Source organism: Lissotriton helveticus, chromosome 1_1 (assembly GCF_964261635.1).
Source record: "Lissotriton helveticus chromosome 1_1, aLisHel1.1, whole genome shotgun sequence".
Taxonomy (NCBI): Eukaryota; Metazoa; Chordata; class Amphibia; order Caudata; family Salamandridae; genus Lissotriton; species Lissotriton helveticus.
In genome coordinates this window covers 1288878911-1288899699 of record NC_136057.1, presented here as the reverse complement: position 1 = coordinate 1288899699, position 20789 = coordinate 1288878911, and the positions used below count along the sequence as shown (strand labels likewise).

Sequence of the window (20789 nt, the reverse complement as noted above, 5' to 3'; positions counted from 1 at the left end):
GTGCTTCTGCCTCCCCCTCACAGCAGTCGCGCATATATTGCGTTTCCCTGCAGTTGTTGAATGCAGGAGGGGAGGGATGGGGGAGGAGAGATTGCCTTCGTGAGCTGTAGCTTCCCCGTAGGCCGCCCGGGGAACTTGGGTGGGGCCTACATTCTTCTCCCTGTGTCTCAGGAGCCGCAGTCGCAGCCCTGTAAATCACTCCAGAGCTGCCGTCCTCCTCAGCAATGCTCCCGAGTCTGGCTGATCTGTCTTCGGGCCAGTAGGCTCCTCGGTCCAGCGACCTTCCCCCGACGCTTCACCTTTCATGTTCCGTGTCGCCAGCTTCGCAGGCCAGAGGGAGCCCAGCAACGCCACACCATGGTCTCCACTGGGTCCACGGATCCTCCACCCCGGCCAGTCGCCGATGCAGAGGGGGGTGGGGGGGGGCTCTCCTCAAAATGCTGCGATCCGTGCGGACTCCAAGGCAGAGAGCTCTGCCTCCTGGGCCGCCGTACCCCCCCTCCGATTCCGCAGGTAGGCCGTGGCCTGCAGGCCTCAGCCACGCACCTCAGCTGGCACCGCTGATCAGTTCATCTGGCTGCAGCGCCAAGGGGTCTTACTTGCCACAGGGGGGGATTTCTGTTTGTGCCCACTCTGTTCCGCTATCCGCTGTCACCCCCGGGGGCCAGGGAAGAGAGCTCAGTGGGCTCGTTTCTGGTACTAATGGTGGCGGTGGCTTGGAGCGACGAGTAGCCACGGCCTAGCTGTCCGCCATCTTGGCCATGCCCGCTCCCATATAAATCTTTAAAGGTCTAGGACAATTGTGAAACCCCTTGTATTTTGATTTAGAACCCCCCTTAATTAATCCCATAATACAAATGAGAATCGCTTTATCTCTCTTAAACTAAAGAGACAATCCAAGCATAGAAGCTATTGTTTATTAAAATCAGAGCGATAATATTGACTGCTAGTCCAGTTTTTTTTTTAAAGTTCTTTTTATTAAACATTCATCGACAAAAGAGCTGCAGCACAGAGGAAGCAGATTATACTTTCTGATTATCAGATACATTGTCTATCAGCCCACTTGACTACATTGTCGTCTACACTCTCCTCCCTCAGCCCTACCCGTGCGAACCAAGCAAGGCCCTGTAATGTACACTCTATGGAGAATTTTGAGTTGCACTAATCTAAGCCTAGCCAAAATTGCCACCACCCTTGGGGCGGATCCGCTTCTTGGCATTCCTCATCATCTATCTCGAGGCCATCTCTTTCCCTTTTTTCTCATATTGGCCAAAGGGGGTCTGTCATATTATTGATTAATTTCTTATAGGTTAAGGGTATGGCTTTTCGGGCAAATGGCCGTCCAGCAGTCGATCCTCCAATGGGGAGGATTCTGGGGGGGAAGAGCCTGTCGGGAGGTGCGATCGTAATGTGTGGTGAATCTGCATATTTGAAACGCTCCGAGTCCACTAAGTCGTGGTGTTGCTGCAGAGAGGCGAACGTTGTCACCTCGCCCTTAACCCAAACATCCTTAATCTGCGAGATCCCGATGAGTTCCCATTTATCAAACCCTTTTGTCCTCCACAAGTGACCTAATTTTTCGGAATCCCATAGAGGGGTTGTCAACGTGAGTGTGCGCTCCCATCCCAGTGCCCTGGTTGCAGAGTGCCACACTTTGACCGAGTGTTTGGTTGGCCCGGTAAGGGGGTAGCTTTGAGGCTTCGAATAAAGCGCCCTATTGTAGTTCCCACCCGGTAGGAGCCATCAATCCATAGCATATCTCGGATCGTCCGGGCGACCATAGGTGCCATGGTTAATAACTGCGAGGTGAGCCGCCCAGTAGTATTTTTGGACGTCTGGGAGGCTACTGCCCCCATCATTCAGATTCAGCGTGACTTTAGCTAAGGCTATACGGGGTTTCCTGTCCCACAACAAGTCCCTCTGCAGCCCCTTGATTTCTTTAAAGTATGATGTGGGAACAGGGCTAGGTAATTCTGTGATGCTCACAAAAAGTGGGGCAGGGACATCATTTTAAAGAGGGCCGCTTTGCCCAGTAGTGAGAGTGAAGCATTTTCCAGCTGGCAATAGCACGTTTCAACCTTTGCAGTGGTGGGAGTAGATTGCGGTTAAAACAGAGAGTCTGATCTAGGGAGATATAGATACCTAGGTAAGTACAGCCTACTGTGTTAATTTGAATTGGGCAGCCTTTTGTGAGGTGGGTGGGTCTCCTCTGAGGACGTAAAGAAGAGATTTGGTCCTATTAATGGAGAATGCAGAGTATCTCCCAAAGATTGCCAAGATCTCTAGAACCACAACGAGTGATGCTTTCGGGGAGGCTAAGTACAGCAGAATATCATCCGCATAAGGTGAGATGCTGTCCTCCCATTCGGATGACCAACACAGGCCTCGTATCACTGGGTCTTTGCGAATCTACGTCGCCAGCAGCTCCAGTGCAAGGGCAAACAGGAGGGGGCAGAGAGGACATCCCTGGTGTGTACCCCTATTCAGTTTGAATGCTAGTCCAGTCTTGCCGCATCTATCTTCTTTTTAAACTTTGACACGCCCCATCCCCTCTTATACACCAGAGGAGATGGTGATGGAAAATTATGGTGTTTGACCCATGAATAGTTACTTACGGCTCATTTCATTTGACCAAGAATCCAGGGAGCCCGCCCACACATAAAGACCTAGAGGAAGAAAAGACGTTGACTAAAAGGGATCATTATCTTTTCAAGAAGAGATTCTCAGAGATACCTGTACATGTTTATATCACAATAAACTCTGAATAAAGACATAATTGCGAAACACATCAGGCTTCCTCGGCTACACAGCCTTCCCAGTCTCCTACAGGGCTTCAACATTTGAGTGCAGGGTACTCTCAAGGGCTCCTGTGTGCATATTGACACTTATTTTGGTCTATTTTAATGTTGTTTTTTTTACAAATTGTTGGCATTTTGTAAAGAGCACATCAGATTGAACATGAATAATAATTTACAGTAGCACTAGCCAATAATTGCGTCCGGCATGACTCACAGGTGGGGGGGGGGGGGGTCTCGCTGGGGTGGAGGTGACTTAATTTTTTAAAAAGAACCATCCCAGGTACCGCACCGTTGCAGCTCTTGGCCAGGTCCTGCGGCAAGGAAAGAAGCAAGCAGCCTCCCTCCCTTCCCCTAAGCCAATCACAACGCTGCAATTGCAGCGGTGTGATTGGTGTGAACGGTGCCCAGCCGGGGGCCTATCGGGAGGCCATTTTCTCTTGGTCGGCCCCAGAGGGCTGACCAAACAGTCAGGGCCTACAGCATTGGGCTAGCCGCTCCTCCCCTGCTTTCCACCAGACTCGCCCCCAACCAGGCACTTCTGCTTTCTTGCAGTGTGAGAAGCAGAAACATAAAATGGTAGTTTTACCATTTTATGTTCCTGTTTCGCGCACTGAGAAAGCAGTGGGGCTATGCTCCTCCGCCCTAATGGAGGAGCCGCCCCTGCTAGCCACTAAAAATGATAATCATGCATTCTTGGGTTTCATAAGGATTCCGGGAATCCTGCTTTGTGACTGTTAATCTTGAGGGACCGCTTTACACACTGGAATGGCCATGCCCCTGAACAGGGGATAACTGTTCACTGAGAGGCTGCTGTCCTCCTCTTTCTATCGGCAACGAGCCTCACTGACCCACAAAAAGTGGTGGAATGGGGATTAATTATCACTCATTTGGAAGACCATTTAAAAGCAGTGTTGCAACCGAAGCCATGTTTGCCCCCTCATTATTGTTTTTGATGACAGTGTTCCGTATATTGACAAATCACTGCCATCTCATATGTTAGCCCAGATTTTCTATACGACCGGGCACGTTGTCACTTTGAATTTTGCTGTCTTTAAGTCATGCCTCTCACACTTCGACTTCTCCGTTGCACGTTTACTTATCGTATTTACTCTTTAATTTAAAATATGCTGACAGCCATTGTTTCACTTTGTTAGCTAGAGGATGCCCCTGATCCAGCGTAAGTGGTATAAATATTTTAGGTTCAACTTACAAAACCCTCCTTAATCATTTGTCCCTGTATTGCGCCCCCTACAGATGGACGGATCACACAATTACCCTTACTATAGAGTTAAATGGATCTTTCTCCGCCAATAGGAGGGTGGGAATTAGGATGTCCAAAAACATATTAGCCACCCAATGAAGACCATTAATTAGTGGCTAATTCACAAGTTCGAAAAAATGTTCAAATACACTACTCTCAGAACCATACTGTAAAAATAAAGTATCACTATAGGGAGACCCAATCTCCTGAAGAAATGTCGTCTAACCAGATGGATACAAACTAGAAGCTCTGCTATTGCAACACAGAATAAAAGAAGCAGAACTTGATATTCTGAAAAGGTTTGCTGATTCACCCTACAACTCATTTAGATGAAAAAAGTAATTTAGCTCAATTTCAAATAAAGAAAATCAGGACACAATATTTGAGTCTGGTAATTTAGATAATTTGTTATTGTATTAATGTTCAAAAATCGATATAGATAACAATTTCTTAAGCATCTCAGTCAAGAATATTAAAGCATGTAGTGCAAGTCTTAAGCATTTAGTCAGAAGTTCATATCCAAAGAGGATGGTTTAAAACAAATATCAGATACGAGCATACAGATTCTTACCACTATTGAAGGCAGAAGGATAGTTTGGTCCTTGTTAACCACATCTATGATTTAAAGCAGAGGGATAAAAAGGAATTGTTTTAAAATCCTCTAGGGACAAGTCCATAAACATGGGCAAATAGGGGAAATAAAGCAAAACCAATTAGTTCTGCAAAGAAAGATTCTAGGTCAACTGATTAAAGGCAGCCGAATCAGCAAAAAGGCAGTCCAAAATAGGCAAAATTAATGTTTCAATAAAATAATAAAATTAAAAGTGTAATAAGTTGTGTCCCATAGAAAGAAACATAATGGTGTTGCCCCTCCTCTGGGGTTTCTTCTTATATAGTTCTTGTGGTACCTTAATTACGTGATGTCACTCCACTTGTCAGTCCATTGTATGATTAGTTTACGCATGAAGTCACCAAATACAATTTAGCTACTCTTGCATTCTTTCTCAAGCACTTCTCTTGAACAATTGCTTTCTGGGCCTCACAGGGTTGTCAACAGTAAGAAATATACAATGTAAGTCTTCGGCTTTGGGTTGCAATTGACTTTCCCACTGAGCCATTTCTATGTGAATCTTTGAAAAAATTTCTTTTAAATATTGAGATGAAATGTATACAGAACAAATAAAGAAACATTTGCAGAAATGTTAACCTCTTAGGTGCTGCGCACGACCAACGGCCGACTGCACCACTACCTCCGTAGTGCTGCCGTCGGCCGTTGAACGTTCGAACTGCACCTGTGCAATGGAACGTCCTGCACTGGAGCTGGACGTTCCATAGCAGCTAAGGTGTTAATGAATTATTATGCTTGTTTAGGGAGAATTGCAGCTCAAGAAAGAATATGTTTTTGCAGCCTAAAATGCATACATCATGTTTAAATGAATTAAACTTAATTGGAATCAAATATAATGCATTGTGTCATCATTACATAATAAAAGAAAAATACTTGTTTCACCAATGTATTATTACTCAAACCTCATTGTGAGTATAAAGCGACACAGCGTAACTGACCTGAAATTAAAAGTGATGAATTGTTATAATTTTATGGAATTAATGTGGTCTTAAATCTTTTGGCATTTTGAGTATGGCTTCTTATATTTATAATGAGATTCTTTCCTCTCTGCACAACCACAAACTGTACAAGGATGTTCATCGGATGAACACCTTCTACCATACGCAGAAAGAATCTAATTGAACTTGGCACGCTTCCCCTCACAATCAGATCAGAGCCCAAACTACGGACATTCCGAAAGCTCCTAAAAACCTGGCTCTTTAACAAACCGGTGTAAATTCCAGCAGCACTGCCTTAGCCCAAACCTCTGCAGCGCTGGGACGCCTTAGGGTAGCCATCGCGCTATATAAATTATCTTTTCATTTCATTTCATCAATCCTTCTTCAGTCTACTTCCACCAGTATCTGCACTTTTGAATTTAAATGGAGAGTATCTTCACTTTTCAGCATTGCCGCATTATATTTAATGGGAGAGTGTCTGCAGTTTTATTTTTACATATAAAGCACTGAGCAATGCGGACACGTCCACCGAAACGCGTCGTCCATTGCTGAGGAATAAATAATTATCCTTGATCATCACCCACGGAGTCAGAGCCTGTTTTTTCACTGTTGCAAGCAGGATTGGCATCAATAAAGCACTGAGCACTATGTATCTTCTGCAATGATGGAGGAGGCCACCACGTTTCCTACATTGCTGCAATGGTCCACCAACGGGGAAAGCACTAAATGTAGCCTAGGGTACTAGATACAGCCAGTTGTGTGTAAGGTCTCACCTACTACTTCTTGTCCCTGCTCGCATGCTGCTTTATTACCAGGCGGTAATTTATTTTAGTAAGTAAATTCCAGACCAAGAACAAAACAACTGTAATGTGCAATCATAAAAATCACAGTTTGTTTTATCAAATTGACCAAAACAGCCACTATGCTACAACTTAGAATGTAGTAAGCACGGCCAAAACCCTACAAAAGTACAATAAATTACATTATAATTATAAAATACGGTTGCTGTACGAAGTGCAGGAGTAGAATACAAATCCCTACAAAGACAGAAGCTCCTATTACTGACTCATTCCAATATTATTAAAATATTAGTGGGATGCAGAAATTCACTGTACATAAATCATCGGACTTCTCAATAATAAACTGTCCTACAAAAGAGAAATATGCTTTGTGACCCAATTGCGGATTTTAGGAAGTTGGTAGCTGCGTCACGTGTATCCCCTGCAGCCAAATGTCTTTTACTTTGTCTGTCAGGCAGCTGTGTTGGGGGATCCATGGTGCTGTCACCCCCTGGGTCACACATAACTGAAATTTTGACTCTGTAAGTGTTGCTGAAAGACTTAGGGACGTTGGAATTGGAACAAAAGGGTATTTTCCCATTGTGTGACTGCTCACCTCAGTATGGTTCTAATAGTAAGCCTGTAGAGAATTGAAAAATGGTCTGTAGCAGCCTGATACTACCCAGCCGGATTCCACAAATGAATTTAAAACGTTATTGTTGTTTTTATTTTTAGACTATGTCTTCAGCCGTTGTTCAGCTGTATGCAGCAGAAAGAAACTCCATGTGGTCAAAGAAACACTGTGGGGTAGCGTGCCTGGTGAAAGACAATCTGCAGCGGTCCTATTTCATCAGAATATACGACATTAAGGTAAGACCTCTTTTGCAGCTACTCGCAGATGATTTGCTCATATTGATTAGGAACATGTGTTAAGACGCGGTGATTGTTAAGGACAACTCACCTCTGTAGTCGTACTTCACCGACTGTCCACTGAAGCCAATCTTGAGGTCTATTCGCCAATATCGACTTTATGCTAAACCCTGGCCTTCAAATGGCTCAGACACCTGTCACCAGTGAGTCTTGAGAGTAGTGATAATTGCTTATGATTTTATGTGCACCAAGTTTGTTAGCTTCTCTTATGTGTGTGTTGTAAGATACAGGAAAAGGCCATAATTTAAGCTTGGGTCTATTTCTCTGTGAATAAAAAAAAAAGCTAAAAAATCAAGGCAGCCGGTGTTTTGTGTCTATGCCCCCAGGACCTGGAACAGCATCACCATTTGAACCCCCTCAGCGTTGCCCCATTTTAGGAAAGAGTTGAAGTCTCGCCTCTTTAAAGAACACGACATCACAGTGCACTTAATCGTCCACCATCGAGCTACCTCTCCTATCACTCGTTGATTTTGTGCTAGTCTATGACATTATACAACGTTCTGTTGCCTTTTGATAGGTTAGAGCTATAGAAATATTATAAACTTGCATACATAGGTATTAAAAGAGATGTTTTCACAAGTTTGCAAGACGTGGCCTGCACCACTGTTTACCATTTTATTGCATACTGTTTCCTCACTCCTGTGCATTTTTCGAAATGTGCTTATGTGGGCACTCCTACAAATATTAAAGTTAATTTCTGGCACATTGAAGAATTTAAGTCACTGGTGTGAGACTTTTCAATCATGCCTTTGTTCAGCCCACTGGAGTATTCATCAGTCACCTTATGTGTTGTCTGTTTGCTTGGATGAATCATTTTACCGCCACTCCAGTGTTTGCATCAAACTGCATGGAGGACTACTTTACAGCGTCAGCCCTCGCTGAACGCTTTCTTTGGGGGGGGGGGGTTTAAGTGCTATAGCTTCCTGCGTAGCGCATTAAACCTAGACTTATTGGAAGATATAAAGGCAAATGTGAAGGTTTCTTTGTAATTTAAAACATTTATATATTACTTGGTACTTTTTTTGTGCTGCTCTAAAGCACATAATTCTTGACTGTTTATCACGTAAATTATGCCTTTGGTACAATAAAGGGGTATTTCTTCTCTAGTTCCCTCGCACAGGAATAGGGCAGTGGGACTGGAACTTCCACATTAGTACTCTTTGGGCGGAGTATGATGGGGAAGAGAGTTCAGCACTGCAGGACGTATTTGAAAATTTAACAGCGTGCCTCGGAATATTTTCGTTGCAGCAATATTTAAGATTCAATTGCTGTGCATATACTGCCATCTAGCGGTTGGGTTTGAGAAGACTTATTTTTCTCAAAGTTCTTTGGTGTTTATGGGCTCTGGGAGTGTCTCAAGTGAATCATCTGACGGTGTTTTGTCCCTCCCTGGCGCACCATCGGTGGGTGCTATTTTTAAAAATCTTTTACTCTATCTCGTTCACTTCTCAACAGAAAAGTGCTAGGTTTCCTTAGACAATAAATGCGAGGCGCAGTCTAAATTTTAATCTACCACTTTTTCTACCTCGACTTTGAGTAAGGCCATGTACAGCCATTTAATATTTACTATATTTATAAAGGTCTTAAAATAAAATTAGTTCAGGGAGTTGAAAATCATTGTAGGTTTGGGATTGATTGTAACGATATGGTACTGTTGACGGGCAAGCAAAAGGTTTGTAATCTGTGCCTGTTGTAATCTGTGCTTGTTGTAGAACCACAAGACCAGACGCTCTGTTTGATAGAGAAAAAGTAAAAACGCCTAAGCTGGACGGACGTGAATAGTAGATTGTCTACTGTTTGGGTCGAACTGGGACAGAAAATAGGCCAGAGCACCAAAAACAAAAGTGCACCCTCTATTAGTGAATTAGAAAACTAATAAAAATGCGGCCCATGTTTGCAAAGTTGGGCAGTTTGAACTTGTAAAGGCATGCTCTATAAGTAATTTGCGAGGTATGGCAGACTGCATGCATTTGAGCTTGCTTGAAGCAATATTTTTTTTAATATCAGGAAAATCAATATTCAAAACCAGCTGAGCAGACCACAAAAAAAGCCAAAACGGCCCACACACTGATCTGTGAGCCAGCCCATCCGGGACTGCCTGGTTGACCTATAAGGTAGTCCTACCCTGTCCACACTGATTAATTGTATCTGATAGAGACATCTAGACACAGATTCTTTACAGTAGAATTTCCGGAAGCCACTTGCCTTGTAATGCACCTGCGCGCTGGTAGGTGACGTCCACGTCATGTTTATAGGCACCACCCTGGTGCGCTGACGTCCGTTCTTTTATTTCTGAGCCAGCTAGTGGCGAGCTGTAAACAGAGCTACCTCTGTCACTTTTTGACAGTCTTTTTTTCGATGTTTTGTCGACGATTTTTGGTATGTAGGTTTTTCCACAATGTCGAAGAAGACTTGTGGATTCAAACTGTGCGGCGCCTGCCATTGTGCCATGTCAGTGACGGATCCACACTTAATTTGTTTCTGGTGCCTGGGGCGGACCACAACTCGAAGTCGTGCTCCAACTGCCAGGCCATGGCTCTGAAAGATTTGAGGGAGCAGTCCCTAAAGCCATTCACCCCGGAGGTCTTGCTCTCGGTCCCAGTGCCTCGTGTTTGGGTGACCTGACTATCTTGGCAAGCCTTCTGGCCCACGGAGGCTTAGAGGGGGCTCCATTGGGTTTTGCCCCGGCACCTTCGACCACTGCACCAATTTTACTCTATGGATCTGGTGGTGGAACCAGACCACTGCTGGTCGTGCCACTGCGACCTTCCCCGGCACCCGCTTCCGTGCTAAGACTCCCGATGGTACCAGCACCCCTCCCCCCCCTCTGTTCCCCCCCCCCACTCCCCCCTTGGCGACGCCAGCCCACCAGCCCCTTCCTATCCCAGACGACCTGGAGCCGGATCGGTGCCTAACTACACCAATTCTGACTGCACCCCTTGGGTCAGCCTTATTGTGAAGGGCTAGGAATGAAGAAAGATTGCCAGGAGTTGCTGGACCTTTTACAAGACCAGCCTGAGCACAAAATGGACTGGTATACCTCTCCAGCTTCTTGACGCATTTCTTCCCCTACCGTAGGAATGGGGGAGGGCGCTTCATATGCTATAGTGCTGAGAAGGGCAACTGAGGTCCTGGACCTTAAGCTCCATTTGTTGGAAGTCAAGACTAACATCTTGAAACAAGTCCTGCAGCCAGGTGTCTCCTCTTCGGAACCCCTCCTGCCTTTCAACAAGGCCTTGACTGATGTCCTTCTGGGAACCTGGTCCAAGGCGCGTTTTCTTCAGCAGACTGGGAGAGAGAATCCTAGAGGCTGGATAGTTTGGGCAAGAAATTTCTTTCTTCCTCCAACCTTGCATTGCAGTCAGTGAACACTAAATGCCACACTCCGTGTGGGAAAAAGTTGCGCTAGTGCTGCCTCAGGTCCCGGAGGGGGCCTGGGCCAATCTCTACTAAGCAGTTCACCATTCCTTGAGGGCAGTGCAATGTCATCAGTGGTGGCTGTTCGCCGCCACGCCTCGCTGAGAACTTCTGATTTTTCGAGGGATGTCCAGGCTTCTCTTATAGATATGCCCTTTGATGGCACCCGTCTCTTCGGAGACCAGGCAGACATGGCGCCGGAGTGCTTTAAGGACTCGTGGGCTATGGCCAAGTCCCTGGGCCTCTCAGTGACCACCTGTCCCCGTCTGCTTTTTGCCCCTTTTGTGGCTACGGAAGGAGTGAAAAGCCATGCCAGCTATATCCCAGCCACAAGACCTCTCAAGTTCAGCAACCTCTGCGCGGACATGGGCGCAGTTTCTCCCAACCCGTAGATGGGCAGCCAGAAGTAGAGTCATCAACTCCTCCACCTGCAGACTCCGAACACTCCTAGTCCGGCCCTTCAAGATCATGGGTGGCAAGCTGATGGCAGGATCAGCCATCACCTCCACCACTGGCAAAACATCACATCTGACAGATGTGCTCTTCATATAGTCCAAAAGAGCTACTCCCTCCCATTCAAGACTACTCCACTCTCCATGATCCAACTTGCGACCGGCTGACCGGGAACCACCTGGACTTGCTTCAGTAGGAAGTCAGGACTCTCTTGGCCAAAGGAGCCATAGAGAGGAAGGGCTCTGGTGCCAGAAGTAGGCTGCGGTTGATATTCCTTTTACTTTCTGGTCCCGAAAAAGGAAAAAGACTTCGTCCTACTTTAGATCTGCGAGCCCTCAACTCGTACCTCAAAGAAAAAGTTCAAAAAGCTCACTCTGTCTGCCCTAGACCCCAGAGACTGGAGGACAGCATTGGACTTGCAGGATGCCTATTCTCACATCTCCGTCCTGCCTGCCCCTTGCTGTTACCTGTGGTTCACGGTAGGCCAAAAGCACTTCCAGATCACAGTGCTCCCCTTTGGTCTTACCAGCGCCAAAGCCCCATACCGTGCATGGGTGATAAGGTGCCAGCTGGCATCTTACTGCCACTGGGGAGCACTATTCTAATAAAGTGCTTTAATTATGGTAACCCTCCTGAAATTCAGGTCCATGGTAAACCATTTTGCCCTGGTGGATGAAGTCCCACCCTCGGTTGGGGGGCAGCGGGGGGGGGGGGGGGGAGTTGGAGACAGGGCTTGGCTGCAGGCATGTGGTTGCTTGACTGTGAGGGGTTGGCTTTACATTTGGTAATAAAATATGACCATGTTAAAAAGATAAATTGGGAGCGAGTTATAGTTACCTTAGGGCATGAGTTATAGTTACTTGAGATAACTATGTTGGTGAATTCTAATTTTTTTGTTTGTGTAAAACATTTAATTGGGAATGAACATTTTCACCTAAGAATAACATCACTTTAGCTTTTTTTTTTTTTCGGTGATATGTATATACTCACAGGTAACCATCAGCATGGAGAGGTTCTGGTGCCATTATAAACAATGAGACCGAAGACTTTGTGATTTATAAATGTTACCAGAACACTTAGATGGCCACACAGGGCAATATTTGTATTATCTGTTTAATATATTTTACATTTGAATCAAGCCCTGGCACACATTCACAATGAATATGACAAGTCAACAACCTATTTTCTATGCATTTGCCTTGAAATTTAAGTTATTGACTTGTCATAATCATTGTGAATGTGTGCCAGGACTTCATTCAAATCTTGTACAGATCTGTTGATCTGAATGGTGAGGTGTTGGATGATTACCTCCTCCCTGGGCACCTAATGTGATAATTGAGCTACCAGATAATTACCGTAAATAGTGAGCGCCATCTCCACCCAGGGTACAATCCTCCCCAAAAGTATTCACTATATTTTACATTGCATGTTTATTTTAGTTCATTTAACTGAAACATTGAACAGAACTGCTTGCTAAAAAATGGAAGTGAGACCGTGGACTATATTTTAGATTGTAGTTAAAGTACTTAATTTTTAATTACTTAAATATTGGCTGTAAAAAGCACATGCTACCTGTACAAGTCATAGAGTTTTGACACTGCTACAAGCAAGGTATAATTGAAAGTGAACGCGGATTGTACTTGGAATGTTTTGGTTTTATTGAGCTTTACTGTCCCTGAATAGGGTAGTGGATCTACAATGTTAAGCTGTAAGTGATTCAAATTAGAATTCTGAGGATTTGCTTAGCTTTAACAAAGAGATCGTAGCTTTATAGCCCACTGTACCAGACTTTATTGGCTCCACTAGCTGCTCTGCTTAGAGAGATTGGGTTTATCCTAGTCTCCTACGCAGATGATACACAGCTGCTCCTGGCCTATGATACTAATGCTCCCAATATCCGTGAAATTTTTTCTGAAGGCATGCTTAAAATCAAGGCATGGATGAACCGAAATTTCCTCCAGCTTAATACAACCAAAACGTAAATCATGCTGTTAACGGAGGCAATCACCAGCGGGTCCCCGAGCTGGTGGCCGGAAGAACTAGGTGCGGCTCCAATCCCCAAACCAGTCGTAAAAAACCTAGGGGTTCTTGTTGATAACAAGTTAAACATGGAGGAGCACATAGCATCTACGAGACGATCTTGTTTCCATGCCCTCAGCCTCCTACGGAAAGTCTTTCACTTCCTACCCCTCACTACCCGTAAGACCCTGGTACATGCACTGGTTCTAAGCCGGCTGGACTTTAGTAATGCACTTCTCATCTCGGCCACAAACTCTGCCCTGCAGGCCTTGCAGGTGATCCAGAACACAGTAGCCCGACTGGTCTCCAATGCCCCTTGCCGCACCCCCTCCCTACCCCTTCTTCACAAATTACACTGGCTTCCGGTCAGCAAACTAATTCATTTTAAAATCTGCTGTCTAGTCTTTGAGTCTCCATCAACTTGGCCTGTCATATTTATCAAACAAACTGACAGTTTACAGGCCTTCGCGCAAGCTTCGTTCGGAAGGCAAAGGCCTCCTAGTCATTCCTCGTTTCAAGAAAACAAAATGGGGAGGTGGAGCCTTCTCTCATCTTGCGCCCAAGTTATGGAACCAGCTCCCTGAGACGCTGCGATTAACTCCTAATTATCTTAGCTTCAGGAAGCAGTTGAAAACATTTTTGTTCTGAGTCAACCGACATTACCTTACCAGTCTTCAGTGCGGAGATAACCCATGTGGGGCAATTCATGCGCTTTACAAATGAGCTAAATAAATAAAATAAAAATATTTGAAGGCCTGCTTCAGTGCAAAGGAAAGAGAAATGCAGAGGTTGTGTATTAAGACATAGACATGTTCAGAGCTGCGGGCCTAAACTAGTTCATATAGGTAGCTGCTGCTCCATTGTCTTCAATGGAACTCTCAATATTCCAGTGTTTTAATATAGATTTATAGCCCACTGTAGTGAGCTATACCGGCGAGTAAATGCTTTCTCCAGAGTTAAAGGCGTGAGCAGAAAGCGAGGCCTTTAACAAGGGTGTGGGCCTTTAATGGCCTGTAAAGCCCAGCTACGGCAGGCTATAAAGCTATTAGAACATTCCTCCCCATGAGGGCAGAATGTGCCCTGAGGGAGTTGAAATTACGATTCTCCTATTACCATGACCAGAGAATCTGGATTTCATTAAAGACACGAAGGCTAACATTATGCATTATTCCTTTAATGCAATTTCAAGGAGCCATTTAAAAGTTAATAAATCACAAAGCAAAGCTCTAGAATACTCAAAGGTAACATAGGTCACAGGGCTAGATAGATCTGCCTCTTTTAAATGCAATGAAAGTCAGAGTTCAAGTATTATGAGAAAGAATAAGCTTCTTCTTTAGGAACTGATGCAATCCAAAGGGACAAAAGGTTCGATGCCGAGACTTGTTTAAGGAAGATGAGGAAATCTTAGAATTCCAGGTGAGATCCTGCATCTTGTGGAGGAACCAATTACGCTGGGTTATCTGAAAAAGGATTAGTTATTAAAAAATGCACTAATAAGCCCTATGAAAAGGGAGAAAATTAAGGGATTTAAATAACTGAGATGTTTCCTTATTATACATCCTTTTTTTCATTTTTAAATTCTAATGTTCAAACAAATGTAATAAAGTAAATGACGATAAATTAATAACATGCTATAATAAGAGCCCACTCCCGGGAGGGGAGGGCTGGGATAATGTTAGCCTCCGTGTCTTTAATGAAACCAGATTCTCTGGTCATGGTAATAAGAGAATTTCAATTTCATTACAAGACCGGAGGCTACCATTATGCATGTTGGTAGTCCAGTAAAACTACATCAGACATATGTTCTACAGGTTTGTAGTAATGTTTTGCAAAGGTATAGGAACTGGACCAGTCGGCCACCTTAAGAATATCATCTAACTTACCTCCTTTCCAAACAGATTGGCAAGCCATAGCGCCTCTTAAAGAATGTGCTTGAAATCTTTCGAGGTCAACTCCTGCCATTTGCATAGCTAATTTAACCCATCAAGCTGTAGAGGAAGGGAAGATGGGTTTGAAGGGTTTGACAAAGGAAATAAGAAGCTGGTTCACACCAGCAGCGCAATGTTTGTTCATCCTTGCATCATACTTCTTCATACAGCCAACAACACATAACTTTGGGCAAGCATCAAACTTAGGGTAAAAAATTGTTTTAGTTCTTTTGATAATTTCAAATCTGACCCCGAAGGCGTCATATGATCTATTGGTTATTTCTAGTACATTGATATCTGAAACCCTACGACAGGATATTGGACATAGGAGAGGGGCTAGTTTAATGTAAAGTTTATTATAATCTAGCAGATTATTATTGGGCCAGTTACAAAAAAAGTCAAGTAATAATTTTACCTCCCATAGTGTTTCATATTTAGGTTTAGGAGGTCTTTTAAGCCTGTTGCTTTTCATAATTCTACATATTATAGAATTCTTTCCAATAGATTTCCCATTTAAAAGGGAATGACCTGCAGAAAAAGAGGATCTATAGCAGTTAGTTGATCTGTAGGTAATGCCTCCTTTCAAATTGTGCAACAAGAAAGTTGGCTACATGCACGATAGTTGCCTCCAGAGAATCCAGGTTCCTTTCCAAGCACCAACAAACCCATCTTTTCCAGATGCCGTTGTATCTAAAGTTTGTACAAGAGGCACATGATTCTTGGAGGAGAGAAGAAGCCTGTGCTGTAAGGTCTAAGATTTCATTGGCTCGCCTGACACTTTCCAGGCAAGAAGGTTCAAAGTCCCATTTTGAAGAAGGGGATGTTCTAAATCGCCTATGTCTCCTAGGAGGACTGGTGAAGCTGGGTATTTTGTAAACTAATTCCAAGGTCGTTGGAAAAAAAGGTTGGGACGACCAAAAGGGTTTATTAAGATTATTGAATATTGTTCCATCCTCAACTTCTGCAGGGTGCGCTGGATCATTGCAATGGGGGGGAAAAGCATATCCCCGAATTCCTTTCCAAGGTTGAAGAAAGGCGTTCACTGACAGAGCACCTGGGTGTGGCATCCAGCTGAAGCATTTGGGTAGTTGGAACGTGAGTCTGCTCGCAAAGAGGTCTACTTCTAAGGGACCTCAAAGGTAATCTAGACTTTTGAACTCGTTTGAGTTCAGTTTACAGTCTGTGTGATGTACTAGGAATCTGGAATTCCAATCCGCACAAGCATTGTTTTGTCCTGGGAGGTATTCTGCTCTTAACAATATTTTGTGTTCCAGAAAGAACATTGATCATTTTTTGGCTAGGTTGGAGAGATCTGGTGACTTGGTGCCCTCTAGTCGATTTATGTAGGCAACGGCTGACATGTCCATCTTGAGAATGACTGACCTCTCTTGAAGGTTTTGTTTGATGCTCATTAGGGCATAAAGCCTGGCAGTTAACTCCAGAAAATGTATGTGGTGCAAACTCTCCAAATAGGACCATAAGCCTTCCGTGTTCTGATTCCGAAAGCAAGCACCCCAGCCATAAAGGCTGGTATCTAATTCCAGTACAAATTCCGGGGAAGTGCCAGATATGGCTTTGCCATTCCTTGCGTCCAAATTTTCTGACCACCAGGTCAGTCCTGTCTTGGCTTCAGTGTCTAGGTGAATTTTGTCTCCGTAACATAGGCCAGATCAGAGGGCTCTGCCCTTCAACCTCTGAAGGGCCCGATAGTGTAAAGGACCCGGGAAAATAGCTTGGATTGATGACGATAGAAGGCCCAGGAGTCTGGCTAGTTCTCTTAAGGTTAATAGATCGAGTTTCAGAACATGGCCAATCTCTTTCCGGATCTTGGATATCTTTTTTTGTGGGCAGTAACAGCATGGACTTCACAGTGTCTACTGTGAAGCCCAGGAACTCTAGAGACCTTGAGGTAATCATTATCGATTTTTCCCTGTTTATAATAAAACCTGTACTGTAATAATTCTATGGTAGTATTCAAGTCTTTCAGAATTTGAGTGGTCTTGAGACATGATGAGAATGTCTTCTAAATAGATTATAAGGCGGATACCTCTTTCCCTCAGAACTGTGGTAATGGCCTTCATAACTTTGGTGAAGCACTCGGGGGCAGATGATAGCTTTGAACTGATATAGGTGATTGTTCCAGGCAAATTGTAGGAACGACTGGGAATCTTGAGCCATTGGAATTGTAAAATAGGCATCCTTTAGGTCTAGTTTCACTAACCAGTCTTTTTCTACAAGCGTGTCCCTGAGGTGATATATACCTTCCATCTTGAAATGTCTGTAGGTGAGAGATTTGTTCAGATCTCATAGATATATTACCGGTCTCCACCCTTTGTCCTTCTTCTCCACCAGGAACATATTGCTCAGGAAATGTAGGCGTTCCCTGGGGACCTCTACAATTGCTCCCTTCGTCAACATAGAGTTTATTTCCTCTGCCACAATAGACTGTTGCTCTAGGGTGAGATTTAGCACTTTAGGTGTTATAACTTGTTTGGGGTTTTCTATAAAATCTATTTTGAAACTCTGAACAGTTTCTAGTACCCACGGATCGTGTGTAATTTGTTCCAGATGTGTAAGAAAACTTTTAGGCGACCCCCCCCCCCCACACACACACACACACACTTTCCCTATTGAAAAGGACGGATGAAGTGAAAAGGTACTTATTTGAAGTGTTGGAGGAATTCTGACGACTGGCTCTGAAGCCTCTTGAGCAGAAGGGTCGACCTCGTTGAGGATAGAAGGAGGGGTTGGTCTAGTAACCAAAACCTTGTTGCCTGAAGAAGGGTATTTGGAAGGGGCGGCCGGCACAGTGACACCTTCTGCCGGCCTTAGCAAAAACACTCAGGTTAAAGACTCGCTTGCGTCTTATCTAGTGCCGTGAATTTTGCCACGCATTTACCTAGTCCCTTGATCATGCCCTCCCCAAAAAGAAGACCATTGGGGTTGTCAGAGGGTTCTTTCTCTGCCATGTCACAGAGATTAGGATCAATTTTGGATAAAACAACTTTCCTTCTCTCTCTATTAATTGTAGCATTAGCGTTGCCAAGTAGGATTAGTGTCCTCTGGCTCCATCCCCTCAATAAATCGATGTTTGGTGAAGAGTCGTTAGTGTAGCTCTCTTCGATTAAATCAACCATTTTGCATAATTGACCTAGCATGTGATCTTAGCATGTTTTGAGGGAGTGCTCCATCCCCTTCCTAGGGGGTCCCTGCCCTGTTTAAATAGGAACTTGATAAGATCTGGGTCCAGATTTGGGGTGAGACAAATTGATCTTGGACCATGGGCCTTGGGCATTCAACTTTTAGTATATTCCTTGTGTCTATATCAAGGGAGTTCCTTATCCACCTCTTGATTAACTTGGCCACGTGGTTCTGAGGCCACCATTGGGAACTCCTAGGGTGTTGAATATTGTAGGGGGAGAACATTTCCCCGCCTAAGGGATCCAAGATTATTTATTTTGAGGAGGGGAGTTCTTCCTCTGAGAGATCAAAGTCTGGATCATTTTCGACTTGGTCCAGGTCAAAGATATATTCATCCAAAGATTCAGTTGTTCCTTGATCCTCGTCGGTAAAGAGGGGATCGGGTAGAGCACTTGGGTAAAGTGAGACGCTTAGGGCATCCAGATAGATTGTGCCGTTATGGGCACTTGATCTTTTTGGGGCGCGTAGGCCTCCCTTAGTATTTGAGGCACTTAGTCCTCCTTTAGGTTTTTTTGTTTTTTTTGGTCCTCATATCCACCATGGTAGAAGAAAGCCATCTAGAAACAGGCCAAAGAACCGCTGTCTCAGTGTTATACTGGATGGGATCTTATGGTGAGGGGGGACCCGACATCCCACAGCTGTTACTGGCTCAATCTCACTTTGGCTGCCATTAGGAACGCCCCCAGTATAATTTCGACCGGGCTTGACCGGTTATCTGTGGCATCGAAGGCTGAAACATGGGCACCATAGTTGTGTAATCATTGGACCCGGGGAAAAAAGAAAAAAAAAAACCCGGATCTTTATTGTGCCCATACCAGCAAGTGCCAGAAGGTTCTTTTGTTTTTACTTCCCAGTCTAGCTAGATCCATTCTGGCCGTCTGGAGGATGGATGCCAACCAATCTCCATGTGAGTGAGGTAGGGGGTCCTTCCACCTTCTGCAAATCTCTCTTCTTGCCAAGAGAATAGTATAGAAGGCAAGACTTCTTGCTGCTCCTTGTGATCCTGACAGGATCCCAAAGATTACTAAGGATAGATCTATAATAACTGGGAAGCCCAACGATATTGTGAGGGTCTTCCCTATTGCTTCCCAAAATGTTGCAAGACGAGGGCATTCAAAAAACATATGAATGTCTGGTGCTGCCTGGAGACCACATCTTGGACATACAACTGGGTTCTCTAAAGGAAATTTAGATAACCTCTGGGGAGAGTAATACGCTCTATGCAGGGTGTATAAATGATTCCTGCGAAGCCAAGAGGGTTTTACTAAGCTCTTTAGAAGCTCGAATGAGGTTGACCAAAGTTTTAATATATCTTGACCCATAATTAAGGTTCCCCAGAGATGGACTGGTAGCGTAAACTCACCATCAGATTCCTCAAGCAGGAGTCTATACCATTTTGAGACCTCCTTTTTAGCTGGACCAATACTCACTAAGTTCGTTATTACTTGACTGAACCCTCCTAGGATAAACCTGTTCCTTTTAAAAGGTGTAGAATTATAAACCTGTGTCCAGCTAGTCATTTGTAAGTATTTAAACCTTGAAATAGTTGACCTTGTCATTGTCTGGAGGTGCTCCCACGAAAGTAAATCTCCCTCATAGAAGAGATCTCCCCAAACTTTTAGGCCCGCCTCTTTCAGAGGTATGGCAAGGATGTCTACTAGCCAGGCCGGACTATCAGGTAACCCCCAGAGCGGTGTCTTATCACAGAAATACCCTTGTTTTATGAAGTTTGTTATTTCATTCCACATTTTTGCTAAACCGTTTAGAACCTTCAATTTAATCTTTTTAAAGAATTTCTGGTTGCCAAATTTAAATAGGTACCCTGACTGACTTAGACCTTCCCCCTTCAACATAGCTGAAAACATCAGGTCTACCCCATGGTCTGTCGTTTTTTTTAACAAGATTCGAGTATGCGACAGTTGAAATGCCCATGCATATAGTTTTAAGTCTGGGGCAGCCAGTCCCCCCTTTTCCCATCGCCTCCTAAGCTTCTTCCAAGCAATTCTTGGAAGTTTTTTATTCCAAATAAAAGAAGTGATATCTGACTGTAACTTAGTTATGTATGCCTGATCAAAATAAAGAGGTATAGTGTTGAACAGAAATGAGATCTTGGGCAAGATAGCCATCTTAATCAAATTTACTCTCCCAATTAGAGATAGTTGCAGATGAGACCACGATTGCATCAACTTTCTACATTCTTTGGCAACTGCAGTGAGGTTAACAATGGCAAGTCTATTAAGGTCTTTTATAATATTTAAGCCCAAATAGCGCATTGATTGACCGGGCTGTATCTCCAGGGCAGTGATGTCATCATTCCAAACCAACATCTCTGTTTTAGAAGTGTTGATCTGGTAGCCCGATATCTGACCAAAACGCCGAGCGATTTCAAATATTACCGGGAGGGCTGTGGCAACATCTGATGTGAGAATCAGCAGGT

The 20789-nt window shown here is 44.2% G+C and overlaps 1 protein-coding gene across 1 annotated transcript in view; it reads left to right on the top strand.

Moving 5' to 3' along the window:
• Positions 1 to 20789, top strand: part of WASL (WASP like actin nucleation promoting factor) — a 281837-nt gene that overhangs the window by 129666 nt on the left and 131382 nt on the right. Inside the window, exon 2 of the mRNA XM_078680931.1 lies at positions 7140 to 7274. Coding sequence (XP_078537057.1) covers positions 7140 to 7274 — 135 coding nt within the window. The remainder of the gene's footprint in view (positions 1 to 7139; positions 7275 to 20789) is intronic.